The sequence below is a fragment of the Pseudonaja textilis genome, chromosome 1 (assembly GCF_049901715.1).
Source record: "Pseudonaja textilis isolate UNSWEBS1 chromosome 1, rPseTex1.2, whole genome shotgun sequence".
Classification (NCBI taxonomy): Eukaryota; Metazoa; Chordata; class Lepidosauria; order Squamata; family Elapidae; genus Pseudonaja; species Pseudonaja textilis.
This window is the reverse complement of record NC_141990.1, coordinates 173495067-173518485: the sequence shown is the minus strand read 5'-3', so window position 1 is coordinate 173518485 and position 23419 is coordinate 173495067. Positions and strand designations below refer to the sequence as shown.

The 23419-nt window shown below is 36.2% G+C and overlaps 1 protein-coding gene across 10 annotated transcripts in view; it reads right to left on the bottom strand.

The window, feature by feature from the left end:
- The window catches only part of ANKRD44 (ankyrin repeat domain 44), a 155066-nt gene that overhangs the window by 59207 nt on the left and 72440 nt on the right, over positions 1-23419 (bottom strand). For 6 of the 10 annotated variants that reach the window (XM_087919762.1, XM_087919756.1, XM_087919759.1 and 3 more), the window contains exons 5-12: positions 16103-16303; positions 15753-15840; positions 12987-13129; positions 10667-10879; positions 9477-9555; positions 6237-6351; positions 4990-5072; positions 1655-1772 (exon numbers count right to left, since the gene is read on the bottom strand). In XM_087919762.1, coding sequence (XP_087775888.1) covers positions 1655-1772; positions 4990-5072; positions 6237-6351; positions 9477-9555; positions 10667-10879; positions 12987-13129; positions 15753-15840; positions 16103-16303 — 1040 coding nt within the window. The remainder of the gene's footprint in view (positions 1-1654; positions 1773-4989; positions 5073-6236; positions 6352-9476; positions 9556-10666; positions 10880-12986; positions 13130-15752; positions 15841-16102; positions 16304-23419) is intronic. The other 4 variants (XM_087919766.1, XM_087919764.1, XM_087919757.1 and 1 more) reach the window with 1 other exon arrangement.

Here is a 23419-nt window from a genome sequence, read left to right as displayed (position 1 = left end):
CTTAGTCTCACTATTCTTTCTGTCCTGGCTAGAGAAGTAGACATTTTACTTTGATCCTTCCCAGATCTACTGAGATTGCTCTGTTCTCTATTACCATACCAGTCATGTTCAGAATTATGATACATACCTTTAAAGAATCTTTTTCCCCTGAATCTTTAGACAATTCTTAGTTAAAAACGTGAATAACAAGAGCATTCTTTTAAAATTAAATTTAATTTCATTTAGTCAGAAAGAACCACTGCACTCAATTCAGTTTAACACTGCTTAATTTGTTCAAGACCCCTTTGACATGAAGTTATCCTGCACACAGCCTACTGTGATGAATGGGAACAACATAGAAAGACACACACCCCCTCCAAAAAAAAAAAAAAAAAGCACAGCTTCAGATCATTTCAATACATTTTTAAAGTGCAAGAGGACATTCTGCTGAGAAATGTCTTGAATGAGCTAAGAAACCTTGAAATAAATTTGATGCATTGGCTATTTCAAATTGTAACTAAAGGAATTAAGTTCATATTCTTCTTCAGTTAAGCTCTTGGCTGGAAGAACTGTGTTACTGTGCAGTCCATGAAGTCTGTGGACTGCTTTTCCCTCTCATCCCTTAAACAAGTCTTCAGATGGATAAATTTTAGAATGGTAGAGGTTCACCCTTCCTTTTTATAGCTTGTCTTTGATACAAGGGAAGGCGCACTCTATTAAATGGAGTGATCTGGCTGATGGACTATGAGTGTTTATTTTCTTTCCTGTCTGGCAACTCTGTTTTCCAGGACAGTAATTTACAATTTGGCCTATATTAAAAAACAAAGTATGGGCTTGTCTGGTCTAGCCTGAATGTGCAAGGAAGAGAAATTCTACCCATTTAGGAGAGAAAGTAAACAAACCTAGAATATAACTTTTGTTATTGAATGCATGTCCATTTCGGGTGTTTGTGTGTATGTTTGCATTTATTGCTATCTGACTAATTCAAATTTGCAAGTGTAGAAATCTGTCCCTGTCTTGCTTTTTCTTAATGGCACAGCAGCCAATTCCTTGCAATACACTGGAATGGCAACCCTTGTTTCTGGGTAAGGGGAAATCTGCCTTATTAAATGTTAAAGAGAAATGGCCCTAGGCCTTGGGAAGGATTGCACAATGCCCCCATGTGTCAGTGGATAAAAAAGGGCAAAAGAGAAGTGACTCAATTTGGGCCTCATATCTCTTCTTTTGCACTGTTCCCATAATACTTGGCCTGTCAAAGCATTTTATGCAACAGCCGGATCCACCATTGATTTGTAAAGATTCATCTTTACAGATGGGGTTTTCAGCATGATAAACTGCAGTGCTTGTGTGATGGGTTGGGAATACAGTGACCAAAAAAGGAAGAAAAAACAGTTGAGGGCAAGGAAGCCTAGTCTGTGATAGGGCAACAGTAGTATTTACTAAACTGAGGTAAAACAAGCATAGTTTGTCATGTGTAAAAAGGTGTTTTTTTTTTCCTAAAGTGAGGTTTGTGTGTGTGTGTATGTGCATGCACTCATGCATTCCACACAAAACTCATAAATTACAGTAGTTTTTGTGTCATTTTGCTGTTTCTCTTTGGGAAAAATAATTGCAGAGAAACCACAGAGCTAAAGTTACATATATCTATTGCAGTTGTAATTTCAAAACTACTTACCCTCCTGCAGCAGCAGCATGGAGGCACGTCCTTCCAAATTTATCTGGGGTGTCTATATCAAAGCCTGCAGACAGCACGTGCTCATTACTAAACAAGGACACTATGCTATACTTTTGTCCTAGTTAAACCGCAAGAAACATTGCAGAGACAGAAAAATCAGTTAGTCAGAAAAAAAAATCAGAATGAAGACACAACTGTAGTCAGCAAGAGGTTGTTATGGAAACGGACAGTGGCTGTTCAAGCTTGGCCACTATAGAAAAAAAAAAGAACCATAAAGTCAAAAAGAATCTATTTTCACATCCACCCCATTGCTATTGAAGTATTTAAATCATGCAGCAGGCATTTCAGGAGGAGACTTTCAAGAGAAGTGACAGCGGGCATGAAGGCAGAAAGCTCTGTGCGGAAAATTAGGAAGTCATAAGAATTGCTTCAGCATACATCAAAGAGAGTTTTTATTTACTAATGGCTTCAATTTTGCACAGAATCAGGAAATAATCACTTTCTAGAGAAGGACAGATATTTTGTATGGAGAAGAGCACATTTTACTGTAGCAAGAACCTAACAAAATCCACAATTAAGGAATGGGTGGATCATCTCTGTGAAATTGCAAAAAAGAAAAAATGATTATCATTTCTCTTAAGGCAACAGGCAGTAGTTTCATAAGGATGTCAAATTGACTTGTGTCTGCTTCTTTTCTGCATTATCCCCATCTCATTCCTTCACCAGAAATCTGGGGTGGGGGTGGGGGGGTGGGGGTTCTGCCATAGAGAGATGGAGCAATGGAAAATTGTTTGAAGTGACTAATTAAAAAAAGAATTGAGCCTCGCTTAAGATGTTCTATAGCTCTGAAATTAGATTTAATGTTTGCTTAGTATAAAGATGGTGACAAAGATAACAAATTAAGAGATTAAAGAGAGTCATCATAGCTCTCCCACACTTCTGCAATCTTATCCACTCAGAGCATACAACTACTGTAATATTGGGCATTTGAAAATGCAATCAATGACTATCTTACTAACATATCTAAAAATGTACTTGTAAAAGCAGCTTCCATTATCCTTCCTTTGCCATTTTAACATTAATGGACAAAATAACAGATACTTCCTCTACAGAAAGGCCTACTGGTAGTTGGTAGGTCAGAGCAAGGGACAGCTGCTTCACTAATTTTGGAGAGCAAGTAGTTAGGCACTTGGAATCACCCATATTATGGGAATGATATTCCAAAATCAAAGACTAACATATTGGTTTTGGATAGTGAAGACAGCCATTAGTTCTGATGCCTCTCTTCTTGTTCATCAATAACGGTGACGAAAAATTGCACATAGGGTCCCTGAGCATTGCTTGCTGTAAGTTTGGTCCTCCCATACAGTTGAATTAAATTTTTCTAATTTATGACATCAAAAATGTTTATGAGAAAAAAAAAATTGTATGTAGCCTCCTTTAATCTACTTTATTTCTCTAGGACTGCAGAGTGCCATACAAGTCAATAATAAAAACCAAGTGACATTGAAATTAGAAATTTAAAATAAGATTAAACTCTCAACAAAGGATATTGTAACAAAACAAATGAAGGCTACAAAAGGGGACAAGCTGATCTCCTGTTTAAACAATGCATTACATTTTTATCATGTATCTGGGAGGGGTCGCCAACCTTTTGGCAGGGACCACCAAACTCATAATTTTAAATCCCAGGACCACTAACCGGTTCTGTGGGTGTGGCCTAATTTGTGGGTGTGGTTTGGTGGTCATGTGACTGGCTGGGCATAGCTTGTATGTAAATATTATAAATATTTATATAAATATTGAAATTTTTTATAAAAAAGAGAAACCTTTACCCAAAATCAGGCAAAGCAGGCAGGCAGATTGAGTTGCTCAGAGAATCATTCAGTGATCTATCTATCTGCCATCGGCTACCTGAGTCTGTCACATAAAATTTGCTTGTCCTGAGTCTGCACTGAATAATAGAATCTTCAGTCCTAAAGGAAGTTTGGCTGTGCTTAAAAGCACAGCCGAAGATCTAAAGACTAGCTAGAAAGCAAGAAATCCACCCCTTTCCTGCTTCCTAGCTAATCTAAATCTCCTGGCACAGCAGAACAGATGATGGTCGGAAAAAGGAAAAATAGCAAATTAGCAGGCAAGTTTGCAGGGTAAGGAGTGAGTGGGTGGGGAGGGTTCCCGCGGGCCATGTGGGCGGCGCAGCCTTGTGTTTCTGTGCAGCTTGGATTAATTGCTTTGGGGGGGTGCTCTGGGGGTGAGATTTCTCTGTGGCCCGCCAAAATTTTCTCACGGCCCACCAATGGGCCGCAGCCCACCGGTGGGTGACTCCTGCTCTAAAATATATTCTATTGGCTTATTATTAAACTAGATTTGTTGAGAATTCTGGTTTATTAAAGGTAACAGTAAAGCTAGTTCATTCTTCACATATATTTCTATCTTGAAACCTATAAGCCAGAATGGAAAAATAATCAGAAACATACCAGCCATAGAAAGCTTACCATTGGTGGTGAAATTTGCAAATCCTCTAACAAGCCATAAATGTAAATAAATTATGAGTCCTCTCAAACTTTGCAATTTGGGTTTGGATGTAAAGTTAACCTTATTTGGACTAACAGAAGTCATTGTCATTTGCTTGAGATAAGCAGAAGCAGCTGGGGATTTAGTAAATTCCTGATGGTGAGAAGAACTAAGAACCAAAATTAACAGAAACCTGGTTTACACTGTGGCAAATTATTGAGAAAGAGCCAGCTTATTGCCAGGTAATCAGGTGGTTGTTTCATAAACAAAAGAGCTCCTTTGATTCACAGAAAGGATTTCCATTTAATAAAGGCTTCTTCAGTGTTGCAGTGATGTTCCTCTACACACAATCAAGATCCATAGAGTTGCTCTCCACCTTGTCCACCCTGCCTGTAGATTTTGCAAGGTTCCACAGATAGAACAGCAAATGACAAAAATCACTCTCTCTTTTCCTACAGAAATAGTATAATACCGGATGCATCACACGCTGGCCACCCACACCCATGTGGGGGAGGAAATTCCGATATGTCATGTGATGTTGCTATGACGACATGACTTTGACACCCTTACTATAACCAGTGCTCAAATGACCATTCTCTATGTTCATTAAAGAAGGGGACAGCATTCAGCATGCTTTAAACACAGACAATGCATAGAACAGGATTGTGCATACATTCAAATTGGAACACACAGATTTGCACATATAAGAGTACAATAGAAACAAAATATAAGGCCTTCAGTTTCTATGTGGACATACATTAGTGACCCATAACCAGCTCATTCATGAGGTTAGTTTTACATTCTCTTTTGCCTTTGCTTACCTGATGAAAGCAATTTCCTACAGCAGTCAGCATGTGCATTAAGTGCTGCCAAGTGTAAAGGAAACATGCGATGAATGCCACATCTGCAAAACAAACAAACCTCTAATATAAACATTTCTTCAAATAAAGTATGTAGACCCTTCTCTCTGTATATCTCTCTCTTAAATCTATTTGCTATAGGGAATTTTGGTTTATTTCAGAGTGATAAGATGGCAATATGTATTTAGTGATACATGGTAAAGCTTTACAAAAATTTCCTGCTTACTAAATAACAATCCCTTCCAGAAACAATTTGTAATCTCCCTGTCATACAAATATGTTATCAGACAGATTGTAAAAGTACAGGAATAATCTATTGGGATTCATTAGAACAATTTATTACACAATGTCCAGGCTACGTCTTAGAAATTTCCTATATTAATATAAATAGGTCAAATTTAGTTATTTATTCCTTCATCCCCCTACACATAATTATCTCAGATAATGCCCTTTGACTTTACTTCTTCAAGCATTCTATTTGCAAAGCTTCTGTTTCTGGATGCCAATCTGGAAGGATACAAAATGATCTTGACAAAGAACAATTCATATTTTCATTTTAGGTCCCAGATATATTATCCCATCCTGTCATTGATGTCTATCTAATGATTCCAAGTTGGATTCTCACTTCACTGGACATCACAGGCACTGACAGAGGTGTTTTATTTGATCAACATACAAGTAATTGAAGCATGAAATAGAAATTTTGAGCGGATAACCTGGATTGCTGAACCCTTTTCTCTCACTGATGTTCATTTCTATCTTCAGCAGTTAGAAAAGGAATGGATTAAGATTCATATCGGAATAAGCCCCAAATATTGTAGATTGTACCCTTCTAAACCTTCTTTCTGTATCTAAACAAATAATGACAGTTTATGGTACGAGAAAGAAAATATAGCAATAGTTCTGAGTTGTACAGTCCAATCATATTATAATATTAGGCATAGAAATGGTAAAGGTTGAAATATAAATATATTAATTACAACTGTAAACATTGATCCTGTCTTGCTATGGACTTTAGTCAAAGCTATTGGTGTCACACAGAATGGTTTTAACAAATTAAAAAGGGTCCAGCAACCATTAATCCACCTTAAATAGTTACAAAATATTATCAACTATTGCTAAGTAGGCCATCTTCCCAATCCAAAGTTAAAGTCTAAAATGAATGATATAATTTTACAATTTGGAGTATTAAGTCTTCAGCATCTTACTTGGCAGCATCAGCTCCACTGGTTATTAAGGTATTAATCAAAAGTTCATGTCCATATCTTGCAGCCACATGGAGGGGAGTGTTGCCATCCTTATCAACACAGTCAATTTCACCTCCTGGATATGTCATTTGAATATGAAAATATTATGTAAGGATCAAGTGCAATTTAATGAAAAAAACTAACACATTAGTTGCAAGGAGTAGAGAGTTTCATCTGTACAGCCAGTAGAAGATATGACACAACTGTCTTTTCCCTATTTACAATATATTATTTGAGACAGAAATATGAAAACATTAGCAATAAATTTATTGAATTAGTATACCATATATTACTAATCAAAAAAATTGTATACTATTAGATCTAGTGCTATATATCCTGAAAGGGCAACCAAAGTACATAAAATTATTACCATACAACTTTGATACTGGTACATAAAAACTGCTAACAAACCTTAACAAACTATAATTTCACACAAATAGAACGCATTATGACTTAATATGATGGTCTGATCACCGTAACACATTTAAGGCTGGGTTCATTTCAGGTTGGGTTCCCTGTACATTAGGAACTACAAAGTACCAAATTCCATCAATCAAGGCCTTGACCAATTCAAAAAGAAGAAAATAAGACAATTCTATCCAGTGAAAAGCTGTGGCATTTTAATTTCTCATAGAATATCTTACTTAAATGAAAAAAAACTATCAATTGAAATCAATAGTGCCAAGACAAAAGGGCAGGGGTCAAATACTACCAGTTCTCATCTCTTTGCTAGAATCTCTTGTTAACTTTCTAAGCAGTTTGGAGAACCGGTTGTTGGAAGAAATCTCCTTTTGTTTTTTCCACTTTACAGGGCTAATCCTGTAAGGAAGGCAGGAAGGAAACATTCTGGTGTTGTTTCTTCTAGCCTAATCTTTATTGCCCTGCTTACAGAAATTGCCTCTCCATTAACCTTTATTACGTTCTTGGCAGTACGCCCAGACTTCCTGTCGCCTGAGCTCCGGAGGTTTTTTCTTTGCTGGTACTTTGCTGGGGCTTGATTTCTTAAAAGGGAAGGGTTGTTTTAAACTTTTTACACTGATGTTGGGAGGAAATACTCCCCTGGAAATACTTCCAGCCGGGATGCAATGATCAGCACTTTGAAGAAATAATTGAATAATGAAGCAGAGCTGCCAGAAAGAAGCTTTTAATGACAAGGAACCAAGATGAGTGAGATTTAGCAAGCCTTCTTGGCTAGCTAGAAAGATTGATGTTCAAATGTGAGTTTACATACCTTTTCTGAGTTTTGGTCTAAATGATTTTTGGTGAAGTTTAATTCTGTGCTTGGTCACGTTTAATCCTGTGTTTATTGATGGGATAATTTTCCCTATTCAAGCTTTGTTTGGAAGGAAAAAGGTTAATCTCTGTTCCTGAAAAGCAACTGGGTTGAGAAATCTGGCTAGTTCCTGTGTCTATTTGTTCTGGTAATTGGTTTAATGATCAACAGCTACTGTTGTGATTTAATTATTTGTATTGGGTTTGAATTTTTTTCTGCCTCATGGTTTCTTTTTCTATCTGGGGAGGGGGGTCTTCCTTCCTTTAGTGGTTCTTCTAGTTTACCAAGTTATGTAAATTTGACAAATAAGTTAGTTCATCTTCAGAATTTCTCATGAATTTTTATGTTTGCTTTTCTTTCTTTCTTTCTTTCTTTTTTTGCTAACATTTTGCTAATAAAATTCAGAAGTTCATTAATCTGCTTCTGGATTGCTAGTATTTCTACTGCTTTGTCAGTTATACTTAAACTATAATGAGATTACTGTATTTTTATTACACAATTCAGTTTGACATCAAACTGAAGAAAGATTTTAAGCAGGGAGCTATAGGTCCATGCCATCCTTAATATTTTTATAATTAAAAATATTACTAAAACTAAGAAAACTATTTAGTCCCTATGGATTAGTATCAGAGGCCTTTTTTTAAAAGGTGAGTTCAGATTTCTGATATGAGCAACCTGTTCCTTTTCTGAACAGAACAGGATGACAAAAAAGGTGACAAAAAGAATCAGAAAGACAGAGAAATTATCTCCCACCCAGGGTGTTTGATGTAGGTTTTCTGGATCATTCATAGTAATAAACTATATAGTGGACTAAATTCTCACTGTGATTTTGTGGTTGTATTTCCTTTTAAACCGATATCCATGCATATACGTATGCATATCTACAACGTATGCCAAATATATATTTTCTGTTTCTACAATTTCCCCATATTTCTTACCTGAACCAAACCTAAACATGCTGCAAAATTCTTATTTAGATTTAAGAAAATAGATATCTAGGTTTTTATTTAAAAGTCATTTCCTTCGTAAAAGGGAGTAGATATTATTAGAACTGAGGGCTAAAACTGTTTCCAGCTTGTACTATCTTTCTGATAATTCATCATACTAACAGCTTGGACAGCATTCAAGTAGAAACAAAGACTTTCTTAATGAGAACATCGTGACCTGGAATAAACCTTATTAATGATATGATGGCAAATGGAGAGAATTCAAGGCAGTACTATGCAAAATCTGCATATGCCAGAATTTTTAGTTTCGCTAAAAATATTTTTCTAGTATTTTTCTGACTTTACAGCCTAAGATTTCTATATGCACCACATTCATTTTGGCAACTTTGTCAGAGATGAACCAACATATAAGCTTAATGATGAAAACTTCTGCACATAACAGTGCAATCAAGAAATAGTAGTTTTACACCAGATTTATGGATATTCCAACTGTGCCCTGTTTACTGTATATCTTCTTTGGAGATGTTCTGCAACTGTCTGCAAACTCAATGAATGTTAAAAAATAACAAAAAACTAAAAATGCCTATCCTAACCCTAACCTTATAGACATTATTCTCTCCTCCCTCTATCTAGTGAGTCTTTGATAATTTCTAGAAGGGTTGCTAATTTTTGCTCAATTGCCATTGCTGTGGTTTACTATTTTACCCTGCTGATGTCTTAATTAAGTATAGTTTCTAGTTAAGTTCATTTTACTATTTATGATTTCTCTTCCTAGTCATTTCAGTTGTCTCTGACTATAAATAAAGAAATAAATAAATTACAAAAATGTTTAAATAGTTCTATTTTTTACTCATGCTTCTTTTGGACTGTATATCCAAAAGAAATAAAATATATTCATTTTCTAAAAAGATTAAAGTTTAAAACTTGACAAAATTAATAAAGATGCTTTCAAATGATACAATAGTAAAAATAGTAGCTTACCATTCTGAATGAGAGTTTGTGACCGTGTAAACCTCCCATGGACAGCTGTCATATGCAGTGGGCTTTTTCCATCTTTGCTCTGTCAAACAAAAAAACCCAAACATAAGACAGATCACACCTATTAGTCGTGAAGTGCCTATTTCCTTTAAGGTGCTCTTGATGTACCACATTTAGATATAAAATGGCAAAATTGGACACTTCCTAAATATACAGAAAGAAGGATGTTTCTCAATTAAAATAATATTCAAAGCACCTTAACATTTATGGCCTGGTGAGCTTCTAAGACTTTATAGAACAGAGTAAGATTTTTTTACATTGTGTTTGCCTGTTGATCAGGCCTTTGGGAATTTTTTAAATAAATAACTGGGTTCATGTTCTGAAAACATTTAAAATATAGAGCATAGATGCGTAAGAAGAAATTAACATACTCCTCTAAGAAGAGACAGCATAGCAGTAGCCTAGTGAATCACATTCCCTCCCCCACAAAATACCTTAGTTTTTCTCCCCATTTCTAAATTATCTAGTGATATTAAAACAAAAAGATTCAGGGATGGTTGTCAACCTTCTAAGTAATATTGCAAGAAAAGGTGGGGAAGAAGAAATATATGCCTCCATTTTTAGACTACAGTATTGTAGCTAGAAGTAATCCTGTAAAGGGATGGAGTGAGAAAGGAACATTTTGTTTCTGATCCCATTTGTGATATATAGAATACCTATAATGGGCAAGATGTGTCTACATGTTTAATGATGGCAGTATCTTAAGAGAAGCTGAACAGCCTTTGATTTCAATTCTTCACCTCTGAACCATGTGAAGGACACTGCCTCGTTTTTCTTTGTTCTCCATGTAAACTCATATCTATTTATTATTCACCTATTAAATTTATAAGCTGCCTATCTTGCTGTCTAGCGCGACTTTAATGTAACAGTTATCCATTCCAAGTGATTTTTGCATAAAAATGTCTGAATTAGAAAGTTAAAAATTCAATAGTCATGATTTTTTTCCCTTCAATAGTCATGCCTCCCATACTGTTCAGAAAAGAAATGTACTCTATATTTAACAGGCATACCGCAAAGCTCAGCATTTAAATGTGTAGGTGTAACACGTAATCTTCACTTACCTGATCTCCCTTCCATTTATCTGCTGTTTAAATGGAAATCAAAAGGAAGAGATGTGAAACCTATAATTTTACCTGAATGTTTACATCTGCCCCATTATTCACAAGTAGTTCCAGACAAAGGGCCCCGTGAGTAGAAGCAGCAGCAAAATGGAGGGGAGTGAATCCACTGTTATTAGGCTGATTGACATTAGCTCCATAGTCTATCAGCTCATTAGCCACAGAATCCTGCCCATTATAACAAGCAATATGAAGGGCAGTATTTCCATAGACGTTCATTTCATCAATCTGCAACATCAAAATCAAGGCATTAGTTTTGTCTAGCTCATACCTTGTTGTGTGTTATTCCAATTTTTTTATTATTGTATCAGAATATAAAATACAAAGCATAACTAAAATAATGGGAAACTAGGGAGGAAAAGGGAAAGAGGAGAGAGTGTGGAAAAAAAAGAAAAAAAGTGTTGATTTCCGGCTCTTTTTAGCACATTGTTTGTTGACTTAGCTGGAAAATTGCAGGACATGGTTTGTTATTAATTAACAAAATATAATCTGTTATAACTATAAAATACTAACTATGCCATATGAGTGTGTAAAAGAAAAAGAGGTTTTAGTAAGGATAAAGTGGTTTTTAATATTTCAAATAGAAGATAATGCACTTCTTCAAGAAAAATTGTATCATACAACAAAAGGTCTAAATATCTTACTGCTACATAAAACAACATATGAAAAAAAATTTCAACTTAATGATTTGCCTCCTGTGGCTACAAAATTAATCATTCAATTTTATGAATAAAGCAAAAAAAAAAAAGTTATACACTCCAGAAGGGACTTGTTCTTATAATATTGATATCAAACTCTGAGATTGGGAGAATTATCATCCAACAAACAAAACAGTGGAAATGTGGCCGTTCATTTAAAGCAGCCCTGGAAGAGGCTGAATGAGATTATTTTAATTTGAATTAAAGGGGGTGGGGGGGGGTAATAGGAACTTGCAGAACTATGGGCCCATTCTAAAAATATACTTTATATAGTATGAAGCCTCCTGGCTCGGCCCGTCTGTCTCCTTCAGCTTGTACTATGAAATGTAAACTTTTGACTTTTTAAAGCACAATCCTGGGAAAATATGCTGTCACTAAAAGAGAGGCAGATACTGTACTGCATTTCCACTTCAGCACTCTGTTCCAACTCTATTAGTGTTGTTCCAAAGGAAATATGGCTGGTCCCCATATTTCCTCATGTAGTCTTCTTTAAGACAATGTTGGAATTTTTGCTCTAGCATTTAAAAACTAATTCCAGGGGCTAGTTGCTTTTTTACTTCATTTTAAAATAAAATAAATTAATTTATATTGTTATTGTTTTAAGGTATGTTGGTTTGATCTTTGATGGCTTTATTCAGTGTTGTTTTATTGTTCTATTACAAACTGTTTTGAGCTCCTCCAAGTAGAGAAACTGTAAATTAAAAATAACAAGATTTTTCTTAAAAAAAAACAGGGTTACATTTTTTTCAAGAAATTGCATCTTTCCCATGTTTTTAGGTTTGCACAAAAATCTTGCATATTGTTTGTAAGTGTTTATCTTTGCTTGGATTCATTCAAACATGGACATATGTTAGTTGGTGGCAGAAAAAGAAAGAAAGAAAGAAAGAAAGAAAGAAAGAAAGAAAGAAAACAAAACAAAAAATAGTATGGTTATCTAGGTTAAAGCTGTCAAAGCACGAAACAGATTATTTATGTAATAAGATAAGGGAGACAACAAAGAAAATTTGTCCAATAACATAGGGGCAATTATCTTCATTTCAATATAATTTATATGGTGTGTTGCACATTACATGCTTCAGTGGCACCTCTGTATGATATATTTTTATTATTATATCAAGTCTAAGAGACAAAGAATGTTGGAGAATTACATTTGTAGCTGTCACTCTGAACAATTATTACATATTATTATAGCAGTAGCAATAGCACTTAAGACTTATATACCATTTCACAGTGCTTTACAGCCCTCTCTCAGCAGTTTACAGAGTCATCATATTGCCCCTAACAATTTGGGTCCTCATTTTACCAACCTTGGAAGGATGGAAAGCTGAGTCAACCTGGAGCCTGGTGAGACCTGGCCGAACTGCTGACAGTCAAGCATTCTGCAGAATTAGCCTGCAATACTGCATTCTAACCACTGCCCCACCACAGCTCCCATGGATAATATCATTATCCAGAATAATTAAAATAATTTATAATCCAAAGAATGGAATAAAAGTTCCTTCATCAACTTTGTCAACAATAGCACACATTTTGAAAAGGTGGCCATTCATTCATTCCATACAAAAATTAAAGCTTCAGGATTTATAACAATTCAATCTTTACAAGCTTGCTAAACGTAGCATTTAACAGCTTCTTACCTCCACACCAAGATTCAGCAAGTGTTTCACTACACTGATCTGGCCACTGGATGCAGCAGCATGAAGTGGAGTGTAACCTTTCTTATCTTTACATGTCACTTCAGCACCATGACTAATCAATAATGAAACAACTTCCAAGTGGCCTAAAAAAGACAAGGAAAATGTAGTATTTCTTGTCTATCTTGGCAATGCAATTTAATATGACCCTCATTGTTGGTATGCTACTCTAGGTTCATAACTCAATCTCAAACAAAAGATGCTCATTCATTAGACAATTGTGAGTGTATATGTTTAATACAACTGAAGGAAGTTGAGAGATCCAATTTTATATGATATATATAAATATAAAAAATCCTGGATGATTATTGTTCCTGGACAGGACAATAAAACCAATGAAACCTGTGTATCTGAAGATAGTTTAATTATAATACTCACACACATTGATTTATAACCCTTCAAATTATCTTCAGCCCTTTGAAAAAAGAAAAGGGAAAGCAACAACAGACAGTTCCAAGATTCCAGTTTTAGGAAATCCGATACTGAAGAGATCTTCACATAAATAATTTCCCTTTTTAAAAAAGAAATTATTTTAATTCCACTGTATTCTACTTTGGGCTTACTTGCATTTTAAAGACAATTCAAAAGTTGTATTTCTTCCAGTTACTGTAGATAAAGGAACATGCATAGCTGGTTTTAAGGAACTGTATTTTTTTTCTTTACACTTCTTCTAACGTAATTACTCCAATAGTGAGAGTTTCACTTTCACAGGGAAGATCCTATGAAAAGGCTTTTTAAAATATGAATGCTAATTGGTTCACCTTTTTCTGCTGTTAAACAGCTGAATTGTTATGCTATGAATTGTTTTCATAATAATTAAGTTACCATCATATACCTGGCAGCAAAAAAGGGTCATTAATACGTGATAATTGTTCTGTTGAATTTCATAGTACAGTAAATAAATGATAATATCTTTTCTTTTCCTTAACTGTTAACTCTATTGATGCTTATGATTAGTTAGCAATCCCATTTTCAAATATCCTATAAACAGCAGTATCTAAAGATGGAGCTGACTGACAGTTCTGAGTTTTTGGGCTTCTTGGAAAAAATGGTAAACTGAAGACAGTTCCACTAAATGTGGAGCCAAGAAACACAGCAAAATAAAAAGCCACCAAGTAATTCCTTTCTGGACAAAGAAAGACTTGGGATTGTGACGAGTGCTCAATGCAGCTGTTCCTTGCAAGGAGTTAACAAGACAGAATCTCCAATGGGTTTAGAAATTTGGGAGACTAGGGAATAGCCACCTTCTGAAACCATGGTTGGCAACTTTAAAACTGTATTATCATACTTCAGTTGCTAATCACTTTTAAAAATTGCTCATTAACTGCTCTTCAGCTGTAAGTAATCACTGGATTGACAAATCTGAAAACACCAGGTGAGCTTCCTTCAATCCCTAACAAAGTAAGTTTTACATACAGGTTTAAGGACTTAATTTGCTCTAATAAACAGCAAAAGGCTAATTAAAACTTGATTTTGGAAAGTTACAAACAGATTTCAAATAAGATTCTGGAATTCTCTGTGGGAAAAAAACTTTCCATTTTGATTTTTTTTAAAAAAAAATTGACATCCTGGGATGTTGAAAGTTGGAACTACAGGGAACTAAGAGGAACTAAATATTACAATTAAAGTAGAAAAAACATGCATTTGATTTACAAGTACAGAAGGAAAAAATTGTTTTAATATTACACATTTTGGAGGATATTTTTGAACAATGGACTAATACTTATTTTTAAGAGTGTCTGTCTCTATAGATAAATTGTCTTGCATTCCTGCAAACTGCAGTTCCTGAACCAGCATCACAGGGTAATGACAATATCAAATTTATATCAGTAATTTCTTCAAAAACTGTCCCAACCATTTTCAGCAGACTTGTCTACAAAGCTTTGCAAAGAAAAGTATAAATTAAGTCTTCTTTGTGAAGCAGAATATGGTTGTTAAATCCAAAAGATGAGCTCCATATACTAATTACTTTGATCTTTTTCCATATGTTTTACACATTTTTGCCTTTCAACTAACATATAGAGAACTCTTTTGTAAGTCACCAATGGGAAAGAGTCTTTCAGCAAAACACATGGATTCCTGATCAAAAGACATAGCTAATTGAAAGCAACATTTCTAAAGAATAGTTTCCTTAGTCTATCTTATAAGATGAAGTCCTATACATAATAAATTACATGCTCTCTCAGAGATAAATTATAGATATGATTCAGTTCAGAGATAGGATCCCTCTTCTTCTTGTGATTTCAACATACTGTAGTTTTTTAAAAATCATGATTTCTTTTCAAAGTTAGTATCCTTGAAGGTTCTTCTTAAAAAAACCAATTGTTGATAACATGTCAACTTCAGCTTGACCCAGATATAATGTCCTGGGCCATTTTTGTTTTAACTCCTTTTTGCTTTTTTTTTTTTTGGGGGTAAATGATATATCTGTATCATATTATGACTAATGCATTTTGATTTTCCTTTCTGCTTGGAGACTATGTGTCAGTCATCTGTTTTCATGAGCATCAGTTTGTAAAATTTAATACTTATTAAATTATCAAACATCAGCATTAGAAGAATATATCAAACAAAAGAAGAAATTCAAAGAAGAAATATGCTTATTAAATTAAGGGAAGATCTTGAGTATTGTAATTATTATTATTACTACTACTATTGCCAATCATGTTACACACATTTTGCTAACAAAAAAGAAAGAAACTCTCTTACCCTTGTATGCTGCCCAATGTAAAGCTCTTCGGTCTCTTTTGTCGAAGGCATTAATATTTGCCCCTTTAGCCAAAAGTAAACTCACCATCTAAAACAAGTAAACAGCCCCCAAATATACATCAGTCAATAGTTATAGACTATGCAAAAATTGATTTTTAGTTTGATTTGTACTTCACAAATGTGTTTACTTTTATTGATTGATTGGTTATTTATTCATTTACTCAATCCACTGGATGCAAATTTGCAGGACAATTCTGAGTCTGGTGTTCAGTTCACATCACATACGGGAAATGATTTTGCCCGACCAAACATATTTCAACATAAAAGAATAATATTATTAGGGCACTCACTTCAACATGGCCATTCAGAGCTGCATGGTGTAATGCTGTCCGACCTCCTCTGTCAGAGACATTGACACTACTCAGAAGTGGAATTATCACGTCAGCACACTTCACAGCTTTATTTGCAGCTGCAACATGTAGGGGTGTCTGCCAGTTCTTGTCTCTGGCATTGACGTCAGCTGAATGCTTAATCAATACTAGTACGGCTTCCTAGGATATCACACAATTAAACCACAAGGAAAGCATTTATTAGAAACTATAGATTATATTTACAAATCTTATACTGAACAGTGGCCTATGTATATATTACTTCTCTTCTGAAAAGTAAAATGGACTCCATTACCTTTATGCATATTGTGTTGAGTAGCTATAGAAATGTTCCTCTAGCTTGACTGAAGTGTTTAAATCCAACAGCTCTCAACATGGAAGGAAATGCTACGGTTGACATCCTACTCTGAGATAAATTCATATTCCTGTACGATTTACTGTAAATCATACTTCTCCAAAACTTCTCCAATCTGATATGTAGGATTGCAAACTCCATCATTCCCAGACTAAACATTCAACCATGTTTATTCAAAATTAAATCAAACCTAGTGGAGCATATTTATCAATCGGCTTAGATGTCGATTGTTAAGTAAGTGAAAATACTTTCAAATGTGTACTTTGTACCCAGTCTGAAGACTTCTGTTATCATACAGCATTGGCAATAGTTGAAAGCTGAGCTGATATCTTCCTGGTTGGGCTGCAGAATATATGAAATCACACTTTAAATGGTTTCTCTTTTGCTAGGCTGACACTCTGGAGGACTTGTCAATTTTCCACTGGTGGGAATTCTTCTGTTTACCCTCCCTCCAAATTCCTTAGCTCAATCTAACCTCTCCCTCCTCCCACAGAGAATCAGCTGTCATTGCTTCACTTATGTGCTATTATTAACTTTTTAAAAAATACCAAAGGACAAAGCCTTTGTGGCTTTGTAGCTCTCTTTACTTGGCCAGATAACTTTCCTTTTTTTTTTAGAAATTACCAATCAAATACATACAATATGGAAATAAAAACAAAAAGGAGAGATGAGGCACTGACTGAACAGAGTCTTTGCTGCTTGATGATTGATCAGCTAAAGGGACTTGACTTAATGTTTCTCAGCAGTGTGAGAGGCAGAAGTAGTGAAGAAAATTGTGAGTCACCTCAAATTCTTTTTAAGGGATTGGGGGAGTGAAAATGACAAAGTGAAAATACATTTTTACTGGTTTAATCTAAATTATATAGTAGTTAGCTTTTTCACAGTGGCTGCCTTCTGAAGAATTCTGGCCTTGTGTGAATGTGTTCAGTCACTCCAACTTTGCTTCTACTGCCGTTGCAAAGGACTAAACAAACCACAGCATAATTTCTTCTTAGTGTGTTTTAATGTGATGTGCAGCTGGGGAATTCTGGCTTTTTCTCATTTTAACATGCCAGATTTGAAAGCCAATAACTCAATATGTATACCCGCTTCCCACAGGTGGCCATCAAAGAAATTGAATGGAGCTGGAAAAAACTTGCATCTTACTAAACTATTAGGGAGAGAAGGAGTGGAAAGTGCTTTTCAGCTTGAGATAACTTCGATTTTACCTGGGGAAATGATCTATAATCAATGACTTTATTTACGTAGACATTATTTAAATATGTAGTTATGTGGTTTCCCCACTGACTACTACATAAAGACTTTTGACTTGCAGACATCTACCTAGAATGCATGGCTCACAATGGGTATAGTGGAAAACCATGCAGCTTCCAAAACCTGTACCAACACTGTGGCTCCACTGTTCTTTTAATTGCCCTTCAGACTCATTATATGCTTAAATCAGAATAATGATCAATATATATATATATATATATATATATATATATATATATATATATATATATATATATATATATATATATATATATGAGCTACAGAAATATAACTCAGCTGCAAAAACAAAAAAAAGTATGTGAATACTTTTAACTATTCAACTATATATGAGACAGATTACAAACCATCTAAACACGTTCAATAGAAATCAACAGGTTTGGCAGGTAAAACAAGTCCAATACCTTCTATGTCAAGCTCATAACTTTATTGCTTTTTTTGAAATTGATGTTAAGTTATGCCATTAATATGAACCAAGGAGAGGCAATTTCTATCCACCTTCCTTTCTTTTCAAGGATTTGTACTTTATTAGAAATCCCCTTCAGTGGACTTTTACCAAAAGCCAGCAGCTGGGAAACTCCAATACTGTAGCAGCCAAAGTGTACTCAGATTTAAAAATAAATTCTAAGAATTCATCCCCTGAGGCTTGGCAAAGACCTAGACTGTTTCAAAAGCAATTCCACCAATCTTTGGTGAAAAGCCAAGCTGGCAACTTGTTAAAATGAAGACTTTCTCAACAGCCAATTCATTGGCATGGATTGTGTAGACCCAACTTTGGAAAATGAAAACACTCTGCAAAATGGCAGCTTAGAATGGGAGCACACTATAAATGAAAATTTAGCTACTCCTGGTTATTTCTCTCACTTATTAAGTCTTAAATGAGTAAAAGGAAAGACAGGATAGGCTATTAAGTATAAAAAATACCATACTGAGCTATTTAAAAAAAATAACTCCAGACAGGATAAGATACAATTGACCTGCAAAGAGTAGATCTAAGGAAACTTGTCAATCAGGTTTTGCTGGATTGTGCATTATTTTCAATAATTTGATAAGAGATTATTGGACGGGAGGAGAATATGCACAATCAAATCTTCATGGCACTACTTTCTGGCCCACTGCTGTCTCCTTCTAATATAGTCCTATTCTAAGCAGGTATCCCAATCTTGGGAACATTCCGTTAAAGATAAAGTTTTATTGGCTCATCGCATCACATAACTTTTCCTGTTACAGGAAAGTGCAACATTCGGGAATGTTTTCTGCAAGGATGTTGGAAGTCAGCAAGTGACTATTCCTGAGTAGTTTTAAAATGAAATCGCTTTTAGCAAAAGGGTTCTTTCTTCAAAGAGAGTCTGACTTTAGAAGACCTCTAGCCGAAGCGAAGAACATTATAAATGATTAATTCTATTTATAGTTAAAATCATTAGAGACTTAAATCAGCATGTTAAAATTAAGTTTTGTTCTGAGCCCAAGATTCACAAAGTGGTCAATTAACAAAGGCATAGATGTCATTTCTTCTGCTTCTGAAACAGTAGAATGTGGACATTTTGCCACATTCCCCCTGTCCCTCTAGTGGTTTCCCTGTTCAGTGGAATTAATGGCTCCCTGCATGGTAGATTTCTCTTCTGTGAGACGACCTTTCTTAGGTCTTAAGCACAGGACTCAACAAGGTGGTGATGTAGTAGCTGGTTCATTCCCAGAGACCCTAAAAGTAACAGCAGTAGTGGGGAGATAGTAGGCAGTTGTAGTTGTTTCATCTGTGAAAGAAGAAGGGGAAAGAAAGGGTGGGGGGGAGAAACATCCTGCAGTGCTGAGGCTTACTGGGACTTGAAAGAGAATGCTCACCAATGGGATTGTAATGTTTGCTTCAAGGGTTTGAAACCAGGGGTTTGAAACCAGTAGAAGAGTACTCCACACTAGTTCTATTCCATTTTGAGACCAGCATGACAGCATATTAGACAGAAGCTAATTCCTAGAGACTCCAACATTTTATTTCCTGTATTCCTATGCCCCTATCAGAGAGTGAGTTACAGAAACTATTTTTCCTGGATTGTTCACTCATGACAGGGATGTCAAACTTGCGGCATCACGTTGTTGTCAGATGATGTATTTCAACTTTGTCCACTTCACTAAAAGGTGGGTGTGGCCAGTGCATGACCTGTCCGGCCCACGGAACATGAGTTTGACACTCCTGACTCAAGAGAATACGAGCAATATTGCTGAAGTTTCAGCATTCTCTATAAATCCAGAATCTGATAACTTTACTGTTTAACAAATTTTATTTAGAAAAAAAAGCCTAAGCTGTTGTGAACTGTAGCTCACTCCATCAGATGCCTTTTTGATTTGATAAAGTGACTTATCACAAATGGAAGCTGAGGCCTTTTAATAAAACATGGTAGTTGGAAAAGATGCTACCATTGATTAAAATAATTACAAAGTATTCTCTATAGTCTCTCTTACTTTACCAAATACATGGTTTAGAACCATTTCCCTTTTTTTAACAGCACAACTTGTGCATTCCTAATACAACTCAGGAAATAAATCATAAGCAAAGGTTACTCAAGTTATTTTGGTTCATGTTTTCTTTCCTTGCACCAAAATAGAGATTAATAAATTGTGGATCATTTCCTAATTTCAGTTGAAGTAGTCCTGGCAATCTTATTTCAACACTGGTAACAAGACAGTATTGGTTAGCAACCTGACAATATCACGCCAGTTTGGAAAGTACATAGTTCTGTTTTATAATAAATAAATAGTTGAGGATGCTCTTAGGGAGAATATCTCTCTTCTCCAGAATGGTTTCGACAGGATCCATGCATGGGACGTATTCAGCTCTGTTCGGCTATAGACTGAATAGAAAAACTGAAGACACCCCTCCACCCCCCCCCGGGCCACCGTCTCCAGTTCTTCTATTCAGATGCTTAATTTTTTGCTCCTCTATATTTATACATAGAGGGGTGTTGGTAATACCATTTTTTGTTTGTATTTGTTATTTTGGACTATCCACATAACAGCCCTTAAGGGACTATCAGCATGATAGGCTTTTTTCAATGCCTTGGTGCTTTTTGGTATCGCAAACCTTCATTTCACAGCTTCTGCAATTAAGAATACTTCGCCAGCTCGGAGCTTTCAGAATCGCTCCCAAAAACATGGAATAGGGTTTTGGGGGCATCAAAGAGACATCTTGTGCTGACTCAGTAGCCTGCTCATATATGAGAGCGTTCAGCAGTCCGAGCACAAAAGACAATCTTTTTCCTTCGTTCCCAATGCCGAGCGGCTTCCTCGCGACGAACAGCTGAAGGTGAGATCATTCGGATCAAGTTCGGAAAGCTCCATAGCCAAAAGCCTGTCAGACAGCCTGTCCAAATAAGGAGGTGCTGTCTAAACAGAGCTATTGGGACTGCCACGGCGAGGATCAGCAAGGGTAAAATTAATGTGGCAATGGTTGGAATTGGCGGGAGCGCCATTTTGTAAAGGTGACCAGCTTCTAGTTTTGGCAGAGCTGTTGTGCCTGTCACAAGGAGGTTCCAATAAACAGTTAAAAGTGGTGGGAGCACCATTTTGTAGTTGTGGCCATTTTCTATTAGTTTTCACTGTGCCTCATGGCGAAAAATTGGCTGCTTATCAAAATTTAACCTGGAAAGATTTGAACATTAAGTTAACTAATTATCCTAATTATTGGTGAAATTCTGTTTTGAAGGGTAAAGCCATCAGAAATAGACTAAGGGTGTTATTGGATAAATTTTTTATAAGATAAAGACAGACTAATTAATTATTTCTAATTTTATTTATTATAGTCAGAGTGCTACTGTGATCACTCACACAGAGAACTCTGCCAATGTGCTGTCTCCACAGCAGATTGTTACCACCCAGCTGAAAGGTAGGGGTAAAAGATCCTGTAAGACCAAAGGATCAGTACAGGAGGCAGCTGACAAAATCAGAGCCAGGGCTAGAGCCAACAGGAAAACCAGGGCTGATGACCAGGCTGAGCACAGACTACATAGTACCTTGGTAAAGCAGATAGAAAAGACTGCAAAAGATCGAGTAAATTCATTGCAATTAAGTCCTCCCAAAGAGGATCACACAAATTAATCACTTCCTTCCCAAGTGGATTCTGACATGGATAATTTGGGCCAAGTAGTTACAAACACACAGGATTCTGAGATGGCAGGGTGTTCTTACTGGAGGAATCCTGTGCCAATGGCCCATCCATTACCTGGACCTGTACAAAATCAACACAAAGAAACAGAAGGTCAATTGATGCCGCTGGTGGTCCAACAGTGGTTTACACAACTAATTGGGCAAGGAATGATGGGAGGATTTCAGATGACCAATCCAATGCAGGCAGATTTGAGAGTAGATTCCCTCCATCATAGAAAACATTCCCATACTCCTGGACTGACTCTTAAAAGACTAGAACATGTTCCCCTGCCACATCAAAGGATGAACAATCTGATTGTTTAGTAGAGGAAGGGGAAATAGAAAATTCTCTTTCTGAAGAGGAAACAGAGCCAGAGGTACTGATACTAAAGGCCTATTTAAACCACATTTATTTAGAGCATTATTAGCTAAGGCCAAGAATGCAACTGGCCTAGAATTGAACAAAGAGGTGCCTTGTGTTACTCACAAGACAGTGAGGAATGAAGTGCTTTTCATGGATCCAAAGGTGGAAGCGGATGTGATCCCTTCCTACGAAATATTCTTTAATATGGTGCAGAGATAGCTTGAGGTACCCGGTTCAGGCCCTGGAATTATGGCCTTTGACAAAAAATTTTACAATGTTGACACACCGTTAGCAGCAACTTTGCAGCTAGCTGAGGTTGATGACCCAGTGTTAGCTTTAGCATCTTCTTCAACTACTCTCAATGATGAACTTGATGTCCTAAAGGGAGAGGACAAAAGGGCTGATTCAATGTGGCTTAAGACACACCAGGCAGCCGCATGGTCGGTCAAAACTACCGCAGTGGCATCCTTTTTTTACCAGGGCCGCTGTGATATGGCTGAGACAAATGCTGCAGCAGGTACCAACAGACAATATAAGAGCCCACTTAGACTTTAACAAAGTTATAACTGCATCGAAATATATGGCTGACGCAACTTTGAACTCTGTCAAATTCGCATCTCGGGCCATGTCTTCGGTGGTGGCTGCACGCAGATTACTCTGGCTCAGGTACTGGCAAGCCGATACTAAGAAGAAATGGAAGCTAGCATCTGCACCATACAAAGGGGGAAAGCTATTTGGGGCATCCTTAGATCCTGTTCTCATCGAATCTAGGGACAAACGTAAGATATTGTCATCAGTCTTAAAGAAAACAGACAATAAATTCTCTCCCTATTACAGACGCTCTTTTTGTGCACCCTTCTACAGGTCTACCAGTCAAAGAAGTCAAGTAAATTTTGGCCAGAGGCAACCTTTTCAACAGGGCACAAGCAGCAACTACAAGGCAAGATCTCAACAACAGTCCAAATGACCTTTCCGTGGCTCATCAAACAGACCGTTTAAAAAATTCAAATAGTCACTTGGATATTCCTGTTGGTGGTAGATTGCAAAGTTTTGCACACCAATGGGAGAAAACAACCTTGGATCTTTGGATCAGGCAGACAACAGGGAGGGTCTGGCACTTGAATTTCAAGCCAGACCCCCAAGATTTTTT